Source organism: Panthera pardus, unplaced genomic scaffold (assembly GCF_024362965.1).
Source record: "Panthera pardus isolate Hobbes unplaced genomic scaffold, ASM2436296v1 HiC_scaffold_11, whole genome shotgun sequence".
In the NCBI taxonomy this organism is placed as follows: domain Eukaryota; kingdom Metazoa; phylum Chordata; class Mammalia; order Carnivora; family Felidae; genus Panthera; species Panthera pardus.
The window spans coordinates 6,682,221-6,698,518 of record NW_026526666.1 but is presented as its reverse complement, the minus strand read 5'-3'; the positions used below and the strand labels follow the sequence as shown (position 1 = coordinate 6,698,518).

The 16,298-nt window shown below is 38.4% G+C and overlaps 1 protein-coding gene across 2 annotated transcripts in view; it reads left to right on the top strand.

Annotated features, from left to right (window-relative positions):
• Positions 1-16,298, top strand: part of MAN1A2 (mannosidase alpha class 1A member 2) — a 183,792-nt gene that overhangs the window by 153,610 nt on the left and 13,884 nt on the right. The window contains exons 12-13 of one of the 2 annotated variants that reach the window (XM_019457990.2): positions 255-370; positions 14,525-14,576. In XM_019457990.2, coding sequence (XP_019313535.1) covers positions 255-370; positions 14,525-14,576 — 168 coding nt within the window. The remainder of the gene's footprint in view (positions 1-254; positions 371-14,524; positions 14,577-16,298) is intronic. The other variant, XM_019457989.2, reaches the window with a different exon arrangement.

Below are 16,298 nucleotides of genomic sequence, written 5' to 3'. Positions count from 1 at the left end.
GACTTTCCTCAGTTAGGAAAATAGAAGATGCTTTTAAAAGATTGAAGAGTTTTGGAGGGGGAAAAGTTCCACAGGAAACAGATCCCTCCATTAATTTTTCCAGTGTGAGAATATTCCCATTCAGTAATAAGTTTTCTTCTTAACCTGTCAAATCCTCAGATAGATCTTTGTGAACTTTTGACTGGGGTTCCTTAATTTGTCCCCAAGACGTGAAATTGTGTGGAATTGATTCTTTTGTCTGGTCTCTCTCACAGGCTATTGAGAAGTATTGCCGAGTGAGTGGCGGGTTTTCTGGGGTGAAGGACGTGTACTCGTCTACTCCTACCCATGACGACGTGCAGCAGAGTTTCTTTCTCGCTGAGACGTTGAAGTAAGTGGATGCCTTTAAATACTCTGTTTTTACTGTAGGCAGGTGTCGCTGCGTGGTCTCTGCTTGAGGAGTTACGACTGGTGGCCTGTGACACCAGATTCTATTACAAATATCTTTTTCTGTAATCGGGTCTTAAATTGTTAGCTGTATCTCCAGAAGAATGACTTAAACTATGAGGTAGATATTTTGTCCACTAAGAGTTGAGTACCTTTGCTTTGTCCTCGGCTCTGTGGGATGCGTTAGAATCACCTGGAAGACTCCTGAAAGCATCGGTAACGAGGCCGCAACCGCACAGTTTCTCCTGTGGTGGACCTAGTGCAGGACCTGAGAATTTGCGTTTTCTGGCAAACTCCCCGCTGACCCTGGTCCTGCTGGTCCTGGGACTGCACCTGAACCCCCTGCTCGCACTAACGAAGTCCGTTAGGAATAATAACGGAGTTGTGATGGTACTAGAGGGTATATGACCACAGTCATCCCTCCTCTCTGTAAGGGTTCCTGTAAAGATACACATAAAAGGAACAGTGGAAAAGAAAGACCACTGTTGTTTGGGCTTGTACTCAGAACTCCAGGCAGAGCTCCAGAAACTGACACCTTACATGTGTCCTCTTCCCTGTGGATCTCCCAAGTAAATCTCTTTTGATACCCTCCTGTAAATTTCATATTTCTATTTCCTGTGTGTCTGTACCTGAGTGCCTCAGAAACAAACTTCATTTGTTCAAAAAAAAAAAAAAAAAGTTTATTTCCAGGCATTGTTCAGGCTAATTGTGGATGTATCAGCAGACAAAAAGGACAAAAATCCCTACCCTCCTGGAGTCTGCATTCTAGTCTACTTCTGGCGTATGTGTTGGGACATTACAATTGAAATGTACCTATCGCAGACTAAGTTTCTGATCTCAAATGGCCATCTTATTCTGGTTTTTCCTTTAGTGTCCCTAGCACTCTTATTTTCCCACCTTTTCTTCATGTACATTATAAACTTATTTCTTTTTTCTCTAATATATCATTAACTCTCCACGATTCGTGTTACATTGTTTCTTTATTTTGCCCCCTCCTTTCCCTATCTGTGACTGATCCTAACCCAAACCCTAACTGCTGCTGATGGTTTAGAACATCTGCTCAGTAGTCAGCCCCCTGGCCTCTGGTCCTTCCTTGTTGGGCTAACCCTGCATGGTTAGACTGGGACCATGTGAGGTAGAGCACTGGGTGAGAAGACAAAACCACAGCAGCTTTAGTTACACACTTGCTGTAAGCTGGGAGAGTGTGTCAGAATAAAGTTTCTTTGCTTTCAGTTTTCATAGCCATAAACGGTGGAATGTGACCCAAATTATCTAAGATCTCTTATTTTTTTTTTTTTTTTGACCAGGAAATTTTAAGGATGGCACAGTGACTATTTGTGTATCCTTTACCTAGATTTACCTTTTGTTAATTTCTGCCATATTCCTCTACCCCTGTGTATATATGTGTCCATGTACACATTCACAGCTTTACTTATTTTTGGAAATAAATTTACTTGCACTATAATTTGAGAGTTACTCGCCAGCATTCTGATACTTACCTAACACAAGAGTTTGCAGGAAAAGGGAATAATTCTGCATCATCACAGTACAGTTATCACGTTTGTGAAACTTAACATTCATACAACACTGGTGTGTAATAGGCAGTCCATTTTCAGATTTCTCAGTTGTTCTCATAATGTACTTTCAACTATTTGTTTATTAAACTGTATTTATTTATTTTGAGAAAGAGCATGTGTGTGAGTGGGGGAGGGGCAGAGGGAGAGGGAGAGAGAGAATCCCAAGCAGACTCTGTGCTAACAGCTCGAATTCACTAACTGTGAGATCATGACCCGAGCCAAAATCAAGAGTTGGACGCTTAAACCGACTGAGCCACCAACACACCCCTATAGCTCTTTATTTTTAACCCCAGTGCAGGATTCAATAAAGGATCCCTCTTGTTGCATTTGATCGTCATGTCTCTTTAGTTTTCTTTAACCTAGACCCAAGGTCTCTTGTTTTGCTTCTGTCTTTTATGACATTGACATAAGTATTCAGGCTAGTTGCTCTGGGGAATGTCCCTCAGTTTAGATAGTTACGATTGTTTCCTCATGGTCAGATTTAGGTTAAACTTTTTTGGCATGAATATTATATATACGATGTGTCCACGTTGCACCCTGTAAAGAGGCACGTGGTAATGGGTTAGCCCATTATTGGTGATTCTAAGTTTGATCATAAGGTTAGATTTAATTATAAGGTCAGTGATAACTCAGACTGGGTGAATATTCTTTTACCAGTAGTCTTTGGCTCAGTGTTATTAGCATCATGCTCAATGAATTATTACTATAGCAGTGGTAAAATGCTAATTTTGAGGCTTCTTCAAGTCTTAAAAAGAAATTGCTTGATTTTCAACGTGTGTAACCCGTTTCTTCGTGTCACTGTCCTCCTCAAAAGCTACAGTGATTCATTCATCTCTAGCTTCATTCCTAATTTATTTTACTATAGATTCTATCCTTAAATCAACCTAATCTATAGCCATATATATATACATACACATACACACACACGTATATACTCCCTTGCATTTTATTGTCTATTTCATGTTTTATTGGCTCTGATGGGAATGCCTTTACCATTTCTATCAATTAATGTCCCTCTCTTATTTCTAAATTGAGTTCAGATCTCCCTTCTTGCAGATTGGCTTTCATAATTAATTCTCAGATTCCTCTTCAGTGTCCCCATTAGGACATGAGATGGAGTTGCAAATATGTGGCATGCTGCCTTTCCCCTTCCAGTTACGTATATGGAATATTACCAGCTGACCTTGGTACTTTCCACTGCCAAGTTCAGGAAGAATCCTTCTCAACACAGCACTCTGGGTAACCAGTTATATATATAATTTGCATATATATATATATATATGTATATGTACATGCATATATATATATATATATATATACACATATATATATAATTGCCACAATACTCACTTTCAGAAAAACATATATACGTTTTTGAATCAATAAAAGTGAAAAGGGTGAGACAATAATCATTCAGATAATTATAACAAAATCTAGGCTAAGGAATTATCACAGTTGAGTACTACATCAGCACTGAGCCTCCTGGTAGCAAAAAGGAAGCATCTTGCTCAGTGTCATTTTCATCTTTGTGAGTTGGGAGAACATATGACTTTGACAAATGAGACCAATTTTTTCTTACTGCTAAATTATAAGATGACCTAATTTCATAGCTTGTTATTAAGTACTGAACTATTAGATGAACCACATAAAAATGCCCTTTTTAAAAGTCAACAACAGTGAAATACTGGCAGTTTTATAGGGCTCATCCTAGTACATAATGGCAGATATCTTCAAACAGTGACGTTTTATAGAAGATGCAAAACTCTTAATGTGACTTATTCTTTATAAAAACTGATGGCATAATGTAGAATGCATTTGAATCAAGACATTTCTGTGAAGACTAATGTAGTTGTAGGTTTATATTTTTCTTACTATTAAGATAGAGCTTGAAACTCTATAGAGGAATGAAGATTAGTATGACTTCATAGATTTTTCTCAAATACCAATTAATTTAAACAGGCTTTTATCAGAAGCTGAGTAGCTGTTAACTGAAGATTGTATATTCTATCAAGCGGTTCATATTTATTGTCCATTCATTAAAGGGCAATAATCTGTGTGTTTTGGCTATCAGAGATGGCAACTGATTGGCTTGGGAGCAGCAGAGTTAAATGTAATAGCATGTGTTCTTGACCTAGTTGAGGGCTGTTTTACCTTTTACATATTATTGTCCTACAGCTATAGCTACACATTTTTCTCCAGAAGGTAAAATGCTGTGTCCTCTGTTTCTTTTGTTTGCCTCAGTAGTTGCCAATATGTTTATTTCTATAGCATACATACTGATGGCATGATAAAAACTATGTGATGAGCAAGGTCAGGGATAGATTCCTTCGAGGCCTCTTTCCTTAAAACTCTAAGATTCTAACAGAGGAAATAAAACACATACAGGTTTGCAAAAAATGTTAAATATAGTTAAGTGTACAAGAAAAATGTTAATAAAGTGAGCAGTCCTCCAGAGGAGGAAGTGTTTACTTAACCTAGAAAGCAGAAAGGAAGACTTCATGGAGGTGGTGGCATTTAAACCAGACTTGAAGGCAAAATGGGTAGAGTAGGATGACTTAGTATTCGGGGAATAGCTGTAAGGCAGACAGTGACATATAAAGGATGAGATTCAGGTGCTCTAGAGGGTGTAATTGACAAGTGCTAGTATCTTACTAGATATAGGGAGATCCAGAAAGAAGGAAGAGTAGGAGATAACATTTCAGTTTTCAGTGTGGGTAACTGTAAGGATTATGACACCCAGTTGCAAGAAGTAGATTTTCAGAAAAGATAATGAGTTACTTTTGACATATGTTCCCAAGAGGCATTTGCAAATATAGATCTGGAGCTCAAAATACAAGTGCAGGAAGCTTTTGAGGATGAAGAGAAAAGAAAGCATATATCTGCTGTTTGGAGATGGCTACATGTAACAAAGGAGGCGTTCCAGGTTAGCTTGGCAGAGCGAACACTTGATTTATCCTCCACTCTCTCATGAAAGCCATTAAAATGACTATGGAGGGCTAAGCAGGTGCAATGTTCAAGGACAAAAAGAATGAGAAAGAAATCAACAGAGACAAGAGATGTCAGCAAATTTTTAGAAGATGGAAAACAGAGAAAGCTAAGTACCTGCATCAGGAGAAGTTAACTGGAAGCAAACTGGTGAGTGCTTTAGAACTTTGGAAAAACGCAGGACTTGACATGGTAGGATTGAAAACTGTAGAATTTTTAAGTAAGTTTATAGAACGAGTAGCTAGACCCCAGTCCCCCCCTGCCTCATCTCATCTCTACCACGAATGAAACTAGAGATGTCTTGTCCGAAGAGGTCAAATCACGGAGGCTGTGGGCTGCCGGGATGGCAGGCGCAGCTGAAGGTAGTAGATGGGAGATTGGAGGGCTCCTTTCCGGGGAAATGGATTTGCCTGCAAGAAGAAAATCCAGAGGCACTGCTACGTGAGGCTCCCTCAGCAAAATGGCCATTTCTTCCCCCATTCCCGAGTGGTGCAACCACCAGGAAATGCCAACATGCCTACGGTGTCTAGTCAGCATTTGGGGCTTCAGTTTTAAATGTTAATGGGCAGTATTGACTTAGAAATATTTGTCAAAATAAATATGTAAGATATGTGCATGTTTATGTCTGTATGTTATACTTCAAGTGTTTAAAGTTTATTTAAAAAACAAAATATGAATACAACAAGGTAATTCAAGAAAATATCCCAGAACTGAAGGACATTAGTTTCCAGATTGAAAGCAGCCATCAAGATTCCAGCACAAGATTCTGTGCTGGAAAACACTGAAAACAGACCCGCACCAAGGCACAAGGCCATATTCAGAACACTTGCGGGTAAAGGAAAGATCCAGCAGCTTCCAAAGAGAGGGGGAATAAAAGTCTGAGAAAAACGATCTGACATCAGGCGGGGCTTCAGACTTCTCAAGAACAACAGTGAAAGCTAGAAGCAGTGGAGCAGTTGATTCAAAATTCTGAGAGAAAATTCCAACTTAGAATTCGAAGTTTCTAGTCATGCAGGTCTCACAAACCTACTTTCTCAGTTAATGTCTTGGAGGATATGTGCCATCAACGCTGAGTAGAAACCAAAAAAGAAGACTTGGAATTAGGGAACAAATGAAGGAAAGATCAAGAGATTTATCAGTCTAGATTGAATGGGACAGAAGGCCCTGGAGGGATTTTCTCAAGATTGAATTTGTAGAATATTTATATCTGCATATTTTAAGAGGAGATTTAGGCTCTTGAAAATGGTGGCATATTATTAGTAATACAAGACAGTCTGCTCTTTAGGTGAGGGGAGGGATTATGGAAGAAAGGAAAAGCCAGCCTTGACTAGCTTTCAGCTCAGGAGGAATTGCTAAACTGGAAGCGTTTTGTTTGGAGTCTGGACTGTTACACAGAAATAGGCGGTAATACCACTGTGCCATACTTGCAAGAAAGAGTCTTTGATAACGGGTTTGTTTGCTCTGAGGACTGTTTTTTTCATTGGTTTTTAGTGACGTAGCAGGTGATCCAGGGCCCCTTAAGTTACAACAATTCCAAGAGACATATCTGTACCTCAGTATCTACATCTGTTAACCTAGGTCTCATTTGGCTTTTTCGTCGGATCTCAGCACAGTGCTGTTGGGTCTTGATTCGAAGGTCTGATAAGCGTACTTGCTGAAGACGCATTCCCATCTGTTCTTCTGCGTTCCTATATATTAGGCATTAAAGGCTGCAAGAAATCACAGGTTATTGGAACCATGGTCCTCTTAAAAGTTTGTTATTGAAAGAGAAACACTGTAAAGGCCAAGCTTGCCACCACAGTGTGTCTGCCTTCGGTGGGAAAATCTCTGGGGGCAGAAGTTATGTTTTGTGTGGCTTCCTGTGAATCCTCCTTATGTACTTTTTCCCCCTTCCTATCTCTTAAAATTCAAACTTCGAATATAATAGCAAAATTCTGGAAAACTATGTAAGAATAGGTCAAGAGTCTTAGTTAAAGCTATAGAAAAAAATTTATGTACAAGGGTGTTTAGTGCATTTATAAAAACAAAGAGTTATTACATGTTTAGTAACAGTTAGATGGTTAAATAAATTATGGCACATCCACAGTGGATATTATGGATCCAGTAATAGAGACTCCTCATGGTATAATTAATAGGCTATTACCTGCACATATACACATATAAATATATACATGTATTTATATACACACGTATAGATAAAACATGTAGATAAATGTCTTCATATGTATTTCCACATCAAAACATTGTTTTTACTTTTGTAATCAGAAAAAAACCAGTCTTTTAAGTAAATTCAACTACAACCGTATTTTCCTGCCTCAAATTTAATTGCTGTTTTTGTGCCTAGAATCAAAAGGAATTTTTTGAGCTGCAAGAAAATTTAGAGGTCATTCATTCCAACAGAAACCACCACAATCCATTTCTTCCTCCTACACACATTCCCAGTGCTAAAAGTATCTTTACAACATACAGAGTATTGTGTCATAAAGTCTTCTGTTAATCTTTTCGGTTGATGGGCAGCTCACTGCCTCGGAAGGCCAACCCATGCCACTGTTCAAAAGCCTTTCTTATTAGAAAACTCTTTCTTACATTGAGTTTAAATCTGCTTCACTGTGAGCTCCATTCAGTGATACATGTTTTGCCCTTTGGAAGTATACAGTCTGCTGCATATTTGCCAGGCTAAAGATTGCAGGTTTGTGTACTATTTCTTTCTATGGCACTGGTCTGCTTGCCTTCTGTGGACATGAGTCCATGGTTTTCTGGACTGAACACTGCATTTAAGATGTGGTTAAACCAGTTCAGGTTACCAGTCCCTACTTTGGTCATTATAGTCACATCAATGCAAGATAATACTCTTCTATTTTCTAGTAACCCTGTCAGTATAGCTTGAAATTTTGCTATTGGTCTTTTTTTTTTTTTTAATGTTTATTTTTGAGAAAGACAGAGTAGGAGACAGAAAATCTGAAGCAGGCTCCCACTGTCAGCGCAGAGCCCTATGCAGAGCTCAAAACCCATGAACCAAGATTATGACCTGAGCCGAAGTTGGGATACTTAACTGACTAAGCCACCCAGGCGTTTTTTTTTAACATGAACTAGGATAATTACTTTCTTCTATTTGATGTAATTAATTTTTCCAAAATTTATTTCATTTTATCTTTATCCTTATTAAATTTTACTTTGTTAGATTTAACATATTCTGATTTGTTGAAATTTTTTGAACTGTTGCGTTTTTCATTTAATGTATTAGCTCTTCTAGCTTTGTGACACTCACAGATTTAATGTCTTCTCTATATATACCAAATTCATCAGATCATACAGACATCTCTACCAGTACATATTTGTCTGTCTTATCCCAACTCTTCCCCGTAGTAACTATGTGGACAAGTTACTGAATTTTCTGCCTCAGGTTTATCATATGTAAAAAGAAAATTAATAATAGTATCACCTGAAAGGGTTGTTATGGAAATTAATATAGTGAAGCACTTAGAAGTATATCTGGCACAAAATACACGGTAGCAGGTGGAAAGTCATTGCAGGATGGTTGTGCTAATAGTTGGGGAAAGAAGCTAGATGCGAAGCAAAGGAGAACAAGGGCAGACTGGAACTCACAAGGACAAATGATCCCTTATCTGTGTCTCGTGGCCTCCGACTTTGATAAGCAGCTAATTTGCAGAAGAAGCTGGCACCCTTTGCCATGGGACTCTATATGCCTGGCTTAAGAACTGGAAAAATGACTGAGGAGCTCCAACAGGAGTGGCAGGTGTTGAAGGTCTGGCAGCCTCCCCGCCCTGCAAGGTGAGCCAGGCAGTGACCGGTAAGTGCATCGTGTTAACAGCACATGGCAACACTAGACTCCTCTGACGCTTGGTGGGTGCCGCCATACTTCGGCCTCCGGCTCACGTGCAGGGTCTGTCTTCTGTAGCCAGCTCTAACCCACGAGCATACAGAGAAAGTGGTTCTGACAAATGAGTTCCAGCTTAGCTGTGTTTGACAAAGTACACAGTCACTGCAGGGGACAAGCCCTTCCAGACAATAAAAGAAATTATAAGCTACTTTATATCATATAGTGTGCAATATTTATACATAGAGGATCATTTAAAAACTGTTAATAAAGCTATAAAAACCAAGAGGTTAGTAGTGGTACAAGAGTAAATGGAGCAGTGGAACAAAACAGAGTTCAGAAATAAGCCCTCTTGTGTGTGGGAATTTCATCTTTGTAGAAAATCCATCCAGATCATTGAAGAAAAGTTAGATTAGTTACTAGAGGATACTAGGAAAACTGTTCATTAGGAAGGAGTCATGGCTAGTTCGCTGGATCCCTGCTAAATACCAAAAACTGATCTTACATAGAACATGCTTTAAATATAAAAAATGAAATAAAATCATGAAAAAAGTCGGAAATGTTTGTTCCCAACTCTGGGGGTGAGGATGCATGGCACAAACCCCAGAAATCATAGAAGGAAAAGATAAAACACTTTAGCCACTTGAAAATGGAAAACATCCCCAAGGGGAAAAAAAAAAGAACACTAAAGTAAAAGGTGGCATGCTGGGAAAACATATTTGCAATTCATTTGATAGTAGAATAACTGAAATTTGAAATTAAGGAACAAAGGCTAAGCTAAAATAAGTAAAGGCAGTTCACTGAAAATAAAGTTGGACAATAAACACATGAAAACTAAATGTTTGACCCACTCATAGAGAAATGACGTAAATTAATAATCAAATACTATGTTTTACTATCAGATTACCTCAGATTTTAAAAATTTATATTCTGGTGTGGGCAGGGATATAAGGATCTAGTCATACAGGAGGGGTGAGAGTGTTGTTTGATGTGGGGGGTAAAGATCATTGGGAAAGAACCTATTGAAATACTAAGTTCACATTAATTTTGCTCCAGTAGTCCTACTTTTCGAACTGTCCTGCAGGTATACTCCACCAGGTGAGAAAGAGGGATGAAAAAGATGCCTCTTGCCTCCACATTGTCCACCTTCTTTGCTCCTGTATTGAATAATTGAGATTAAGTGCTGCATGTATCTTTTCGGTCACGTCTCCTGCTGAACCACTTAGCAGGTCTATACCTGCTTACTATGCATTTTCACTTACGTGTCCTTCTCTTGCTGCCCCTTCTGCATGCGATTCCTCATTCCTTTTTTATCCCTAACAAACTCTTAACTAGGTTTTCAAGGTGTAGCTTAGATATCACTGTCTGTGAGTTCTCTCCAACACTAAGGCAGAATTAATCGATCCTTAATTATACTCACGATACTTCCTTGTCCTAATAGACTACAGGAAATATTAATGCCCTAGAGTTTAGTTTCACGTTTGGGTTACAGTATACACTCAACAAATGTTTGTTGAATGATACAGAATGAACAGCTTAGCTCTTGTCATATTTAAAATTAGTTGTGTAAAATCTTTTTCCTCTATATTGTGCAGTTCCTCAAAAATCAAGGCCAAATGGATTGTTTTTAATATAGCTTTTTTTTAATCATAAAAATAAAATGTGGATATGGCAAAATGAATTAAACAGAAAAAAAACGGAGAAGAAAAATTTCTCTGGATTCCACATCCAGTCTCACTTCCCAAAGATAACTATTATTCAACAGTTCTTGAGGTATCCTTTTAGAGGTTTTCAGGGTATAAGCAAACATGTAAAAATATATATTTATAATGTGTATCCTTTTAATAGCTTTTTCCCCCCTCCCCTCCCCACAGATGCAATCATGTATACCTGCTGTTCTGATACTTGCAATTTTCATCTTACTCTTTATCTAGAAAAGGTTTCCATATGGACACATAAATCCACTGAGGAGTATGTCATTTGCTTAATCAGTACTCTATTGTTAGATATAGAAGTTCGTTCTAGTTTTTTGCTGTTATAAACGTTTCAGTGAGTATCCTTTTATATATAACTCTGCTCCCTGTATGAATATAAATAGTCACTTATATTCCTTACAGTAGAATGGCTGGGTCAAGGGGCATGTGCATTTGAGTTATGATCATTTTAGTTAAACAGAGTTAAGTCTAGAGAACTAACTCTTCACAAAACTTCTCACAGATGGAAAGCTCTGAAAGTTCAGGGGAAAAAGTATTTTAGAAAATTAACTGATTAGAAACATTAGAATTGAGAATATTCTGAGAAGTAACAAAATATTTAGATAGTACTTGATACGTAAAGTAAGCTTTGAATGAGTAGGCTTTTTAGAAGTCAGTCTTAAATTATTTTGAATTTTTAAGTGATTCAAAATAAACTCAAGAGAATAAGTCACTTGATTTTTTTTTTTCTATAGGTTAAGAACACAGATAAAAAGTCAAAACTGTTGGAAGTTCTTAGGAAATTAATAGGGATAAAGGTTTCAGAATTTGCTCACCCTTTTAAACTATTATTTCCTGGGGTTCTTAATTCTACCTCTTTACTCTTGATGTGTCCTTATCTACTAAGTAAATGGTGATCAGAATATAGACATGACACACTGTAGTGTATGAAATAATTCATCCAACAAATACTTGATGCCTCATATGTGCCTTTGCTGTTTTATGTGCCAGAGATAACAGCAGTGAATGTATAGAGAACAGTCTTGACATCAAGGAACTCACAAATTGTGTTCACACTCCCCTTGACTTCCAACTGCTGTGTTTTTTGAGTGCCTGTCCGTAAAAATAGGCCCTGTGTATATATATCATCTGTACTTTCCATTATTCTCTCGTCTTTCCTTTATTTTTTTCAGCACTATTCCCACCTGATACATGCATTCGTTTTTTTATCTGTCTCTACCAGTAAGTAGAATGTAAGCTTCATAACTGCAGGAACTTTTCCTTTTAACTACTCTCACCTCCCTAGCACCCAGTACGCAGTGTAAGAGACACTCAATAAATATGTGTTACGTAAGAACAAAGTTGGCTATTTGCATCTGTACTCTGATGCTCTTAGGTCGTAGTTTGTTTTTCCAGCCTTATTGAGATCTAATTGACGTACAGTGTTGTGTAAATGTAAGGTGTACAGAGTGGTTATTTAATACATCTGTCTTAATTGTAATATGATTACCACCCGTAGTGTTAGCTAATGCCTCCATCATGTCACGTACTTAACCATTTCTCTTTTGTGAGAACGTTTAAGATCTCTCTCAGCCACTTTCAGGTATATAATACAGCATTGTTGACTGTAATCTAATGCTCTACGTTAGATCCCCAGAACTCACCTTCCAACTAGAAGTTTCTACACGAGTATGGCCTTTGAAGATTCCACTTATGGATATCGTACGATCTTTGTCTTTTCTTGTCTGACTTATCTCACTTAGCATAGTTCCCTCAAGGTCCATCCATGTTGCAAATGGCAGGAAATCCTCTCTCTTAGGGCTGAATAGTATTTCTGTGTGTGTGTATGTGTGTGTGTTTTATGCATACCATGTCTTCTTTATCCATTCATTAGTTGGTAGACACATAGGTTATTTCCATATCTTGGCTATTGTGAAGCTTAACGGTGCAATAAACATGGGAATGCGGATATTTCTTTGATACACTGTTTTCATTTCCTGTGGATGCATACCCAAAAGTGGGATTACTGGATCATAAGGCATTTTTATTTTTAATTTTTTGAGGAATCTCCATACTGTTTTCCATAACAGCTGCACCAGTTTACATTCCCACCAATAGCACGCAACATCTCTCTTGTTTTTTTGATGACAGCCATTTTAACAGATGTGAGTTGATATCATTATGGTTTTGATTTGCATTTCCCTGATGATTGGTGATGTTGAGCGTGTTTGCATGTGCCCGTTCATCATTTGCATGGTTTTCCTGGACAGATGTCTATTTAGTTCTTTGGCCCACTTTTTAATTGCTTCATTTTTGTTATTGAGTCATATGAGATCTTTATATATTTTCTATGTTAACCCTTTATCATATATGCAATTTACAAATATTTTCTCTGATTCTATAGGTTGTCCTCCATTTTGTGTGTGTGTGTGTGTGTGTGTGTGTGCGCGCGTGTGTGTGTGGTTTTACTCTGCAGAAACCTTTTAGTTTGGTGTAGTTCCATTTATTTATTTTTGCGTTGTTTTCTGCACTTTTGGTGTCATAGCCAAAAAATCATTGCTGAGGCTCAAGTCAAGGAGCTCTTTCTGTGTTTTCTTCTAGGAGTTTTGCAGTTTCAGGTGTTAAATGGTAGTTTTTAGTTGTGTCATTTTATCATTTCCAATTATATATATTTTTAAATTTTTTTTCGTGTTTTATCCATTTTCTGAGAGAGAGCAGGGGAGGAGCAGAGAGAGAGAGGGAGACACAGAATCCAAAGCAGGCTCCACGGCCTGGAGCCTGATGTGGGGCTCGAACTCATGAACCATGAGATCATGACCTGAGTTGTAGTCAGACGTTTTAACTGAATGAGCCACCCAGGCACCCTCTAATTATATTTTTAAGGCACTCTCTGATCATCCTATATAAAATTTCAGATTGCTCCCTTTTCCCGTATCATTTCCCCTTACTTCACCTTTACTCCACAGCACCCAACTTCTAACATACTATGTCATTTCCATAGGCATTCCCCAACTTAGAGTATAAGCATGTACTATATAAGCATAAGGGCAGTGATTTTTGTGTATTTTAGTTATTCTATCTCTGTATCTATGGTGGGACCACACCTACTTGTTTCAGAATTAAGTATCTGTTAAATAAAAGATTGAATTATTTGATTCCAAGAGAGACAGCTGAAAAAGAACGATTTTATACGGTCTTGCAAAAATGGGAACAGGAGAAGAGACCTACCTTATTTCTTGGTTGAGGCTCCAGGCTTAAATTCAGAATTCAGTTAGTGCCAGAAGATCGCTCACAGTGAATGCGTGAAGGAGTTGATGAAGCAGGAAGAAAAGGCCCAGGACCTTTGAAATGAGATGTCAAAAGTGAGGGCGTCAGGGCAGTGGACCTGCTTTCAGTAGAGGTAGAGGTTGAGATGCCCACAAGGAGAGCAGAAACCATGCACGCCAACTAGTGCTGGAAGTTTTGGTGCACCTGGGACCGTGGTTCTGAAGCTTGCGCTTGCGTCAGAATCACCTGGAAAGCTTGCAAAACAAGATTGCTAGGCTCTGTCACCAAAGTCTGATTAGTCGTGTTGAGTGGGGTCTAAAAATCTGCACTTGTAACAAGTTTCCAGGTGATGCTGATGCTCCTGGTCTAGGGAATCACACTCTGAGAACCCCTGACACCTGTGAATCAGTAAACCATTATGGAAGAAGTTAGGGATCAAGGAATTCCCTGCACTGAGGAGGGATAGCCAGTACACCTTGAGGTCGGGTGGGCAAGTCATTGCCAAGTGCCTGTTCATGTGATCCAGTCTCCTCAAATGGTATACTGGAGGGCCAAAACCATGGTCTCCCTGTTTTCTGATTCCTCTTAGGATGTCCCACAGTGTCACAGTGCAATCCAAATGTTAGACAGTAGGGACACACACATACACAGAGTGAATATCACTTTCACCATGAAGCATTTTTTTCAGTGTCAAAACTGTGTACTTTGAAACATCCTTGCCTTTTTTTTCCCTGCAGCAGAGGGAGCTACAACCCAAATTGTATTTATGTGGCAGTAACACATAATAAGGTTATTTTCCTTTTTCATCCTTTTCCTTTAGTTTTCTTTATTTTAACTTTAAAAATCCACTTTATCGAAGTATTTTAGATGTGCAGTTCATTGTCTTGGGCAAATATATAAGCCTGGGTAATGACCACCCCAGTCACTCTGGAACATTTCCATCCTAGTCTTGCAGTGATGGTGGTTTTCACCCCACCCCCAACGCTTAGCTGCTTTTGATCACTGTAGGTTGCCTGTCTGGCACTTCATATAATTGGGATCATGTAGTATGCACTTATTTGGGTCTGCTAATTTTTTCAGCATAATGTTTTTTAGATTAATCAGTGTTGTTGCATGTATCACTTTTTTCTTTGGTAAGTAGTATTCTGTTGTATGGATATACTGTGTTTTGTGTATCTGTTCTCTCTCTATTTTTTTGGTTGTAAAACTTGAGTTTATTTATAGAAAAACACATGGTACCATATAATTTTTTTCCTAAGGAAGTCTTAGCATATATACATGGTTATGCAGTTTAGAACAGCCCCAACCAAAATAATGCCCTGGCATATTATTTTTTTAGTATATATGTATGTATTTTAAGTTTTTACTTAAATTCCAGTTAGTTAACATATAGTATAATATTGGTTTCAAGAGCAGAATTTATTGATTCATCATCTGCATACAACACCTAGTGCTCATCACAAGTGCCCTCCATAATGCCCATCACCCACTTAGCCCATCTTGTCTCCAGAAACCTTCAGTTTGTTCTCTATAGTTAAGAGTCTCAGGGCACCTGGGTGGCTCAGTCAGTTGAAGGACCCACTCTTGATTTTGGCTCAGGTCATGGCCCCAGGGTGATGGGATTGAGCCCTGCATGGAGCCTCCTTGAGACTCTCTCTCTCTCTCTTTCTCCCTCCCTCCCTCCCTCCCTCCCTCCCTCCCTCCGTGTGTGTGTGTGTGTGTGTGTGTGTGTGTGTGTGTGCGCGCGCCCCTCTACCCCTGCTCACACTCTGTGTCTCTCTCTCTAAAATTAAAAAAAAAAAAAATTAAAAGAACCTTTTTTTTAATTAAAAAAAATATTTTATTCATTTATTTTTGAGAGAGAAGGAGAGTGCAAATGGGGGAGAAGGACAGAGAGAAAAGGAGACACAGAATCCGAAGCAGGCTCCAGGCCCTGAGCTGTCAGCACAGAGCCCGATGTGGTGCTCAAACTCATAAACCATGAGATCGTGACCTGAGCCAAAGTCAGATCCTCAACTGAGCCACCTAGGTGCCCCCACCCCCAAAAAAAAGAGTGTCTTATAGTTTGCTTCCCTCTCTTTTTTTCTCCCCTTCCCCTATATTCATCTGTTTTGGTTCTTAAATTCCACGTATGAGTGAAATCATATGGTATTTGTCTTTCTCTGACTTATTTTGCTTAGCATTATACTCTCTAAATCCATCCACGTGATTGCAAATGGCAAAATGCATTCTTTTTTATGGCTGAGGAATATTCCATTGTGTATATATATACCACACCTCCTTTATCCATTCATCAATCAATGGATCTGTCTTCTCTTTGATGGCATTAGTCATGTGCTTTTGAAAGGAATCAGGGAAAGAAGAGGAATTATGTTTGTTTAGCATTTGATTACATGTATCTAGCTCTTAATTTTTTTATTTCTAGGAGTTTTTTAATTCTTCCCTTAAAAGTAATGGTATCTAATTTGCTATTATCAAATAAACAATTATTACCAGTTTGCCATTATTAAA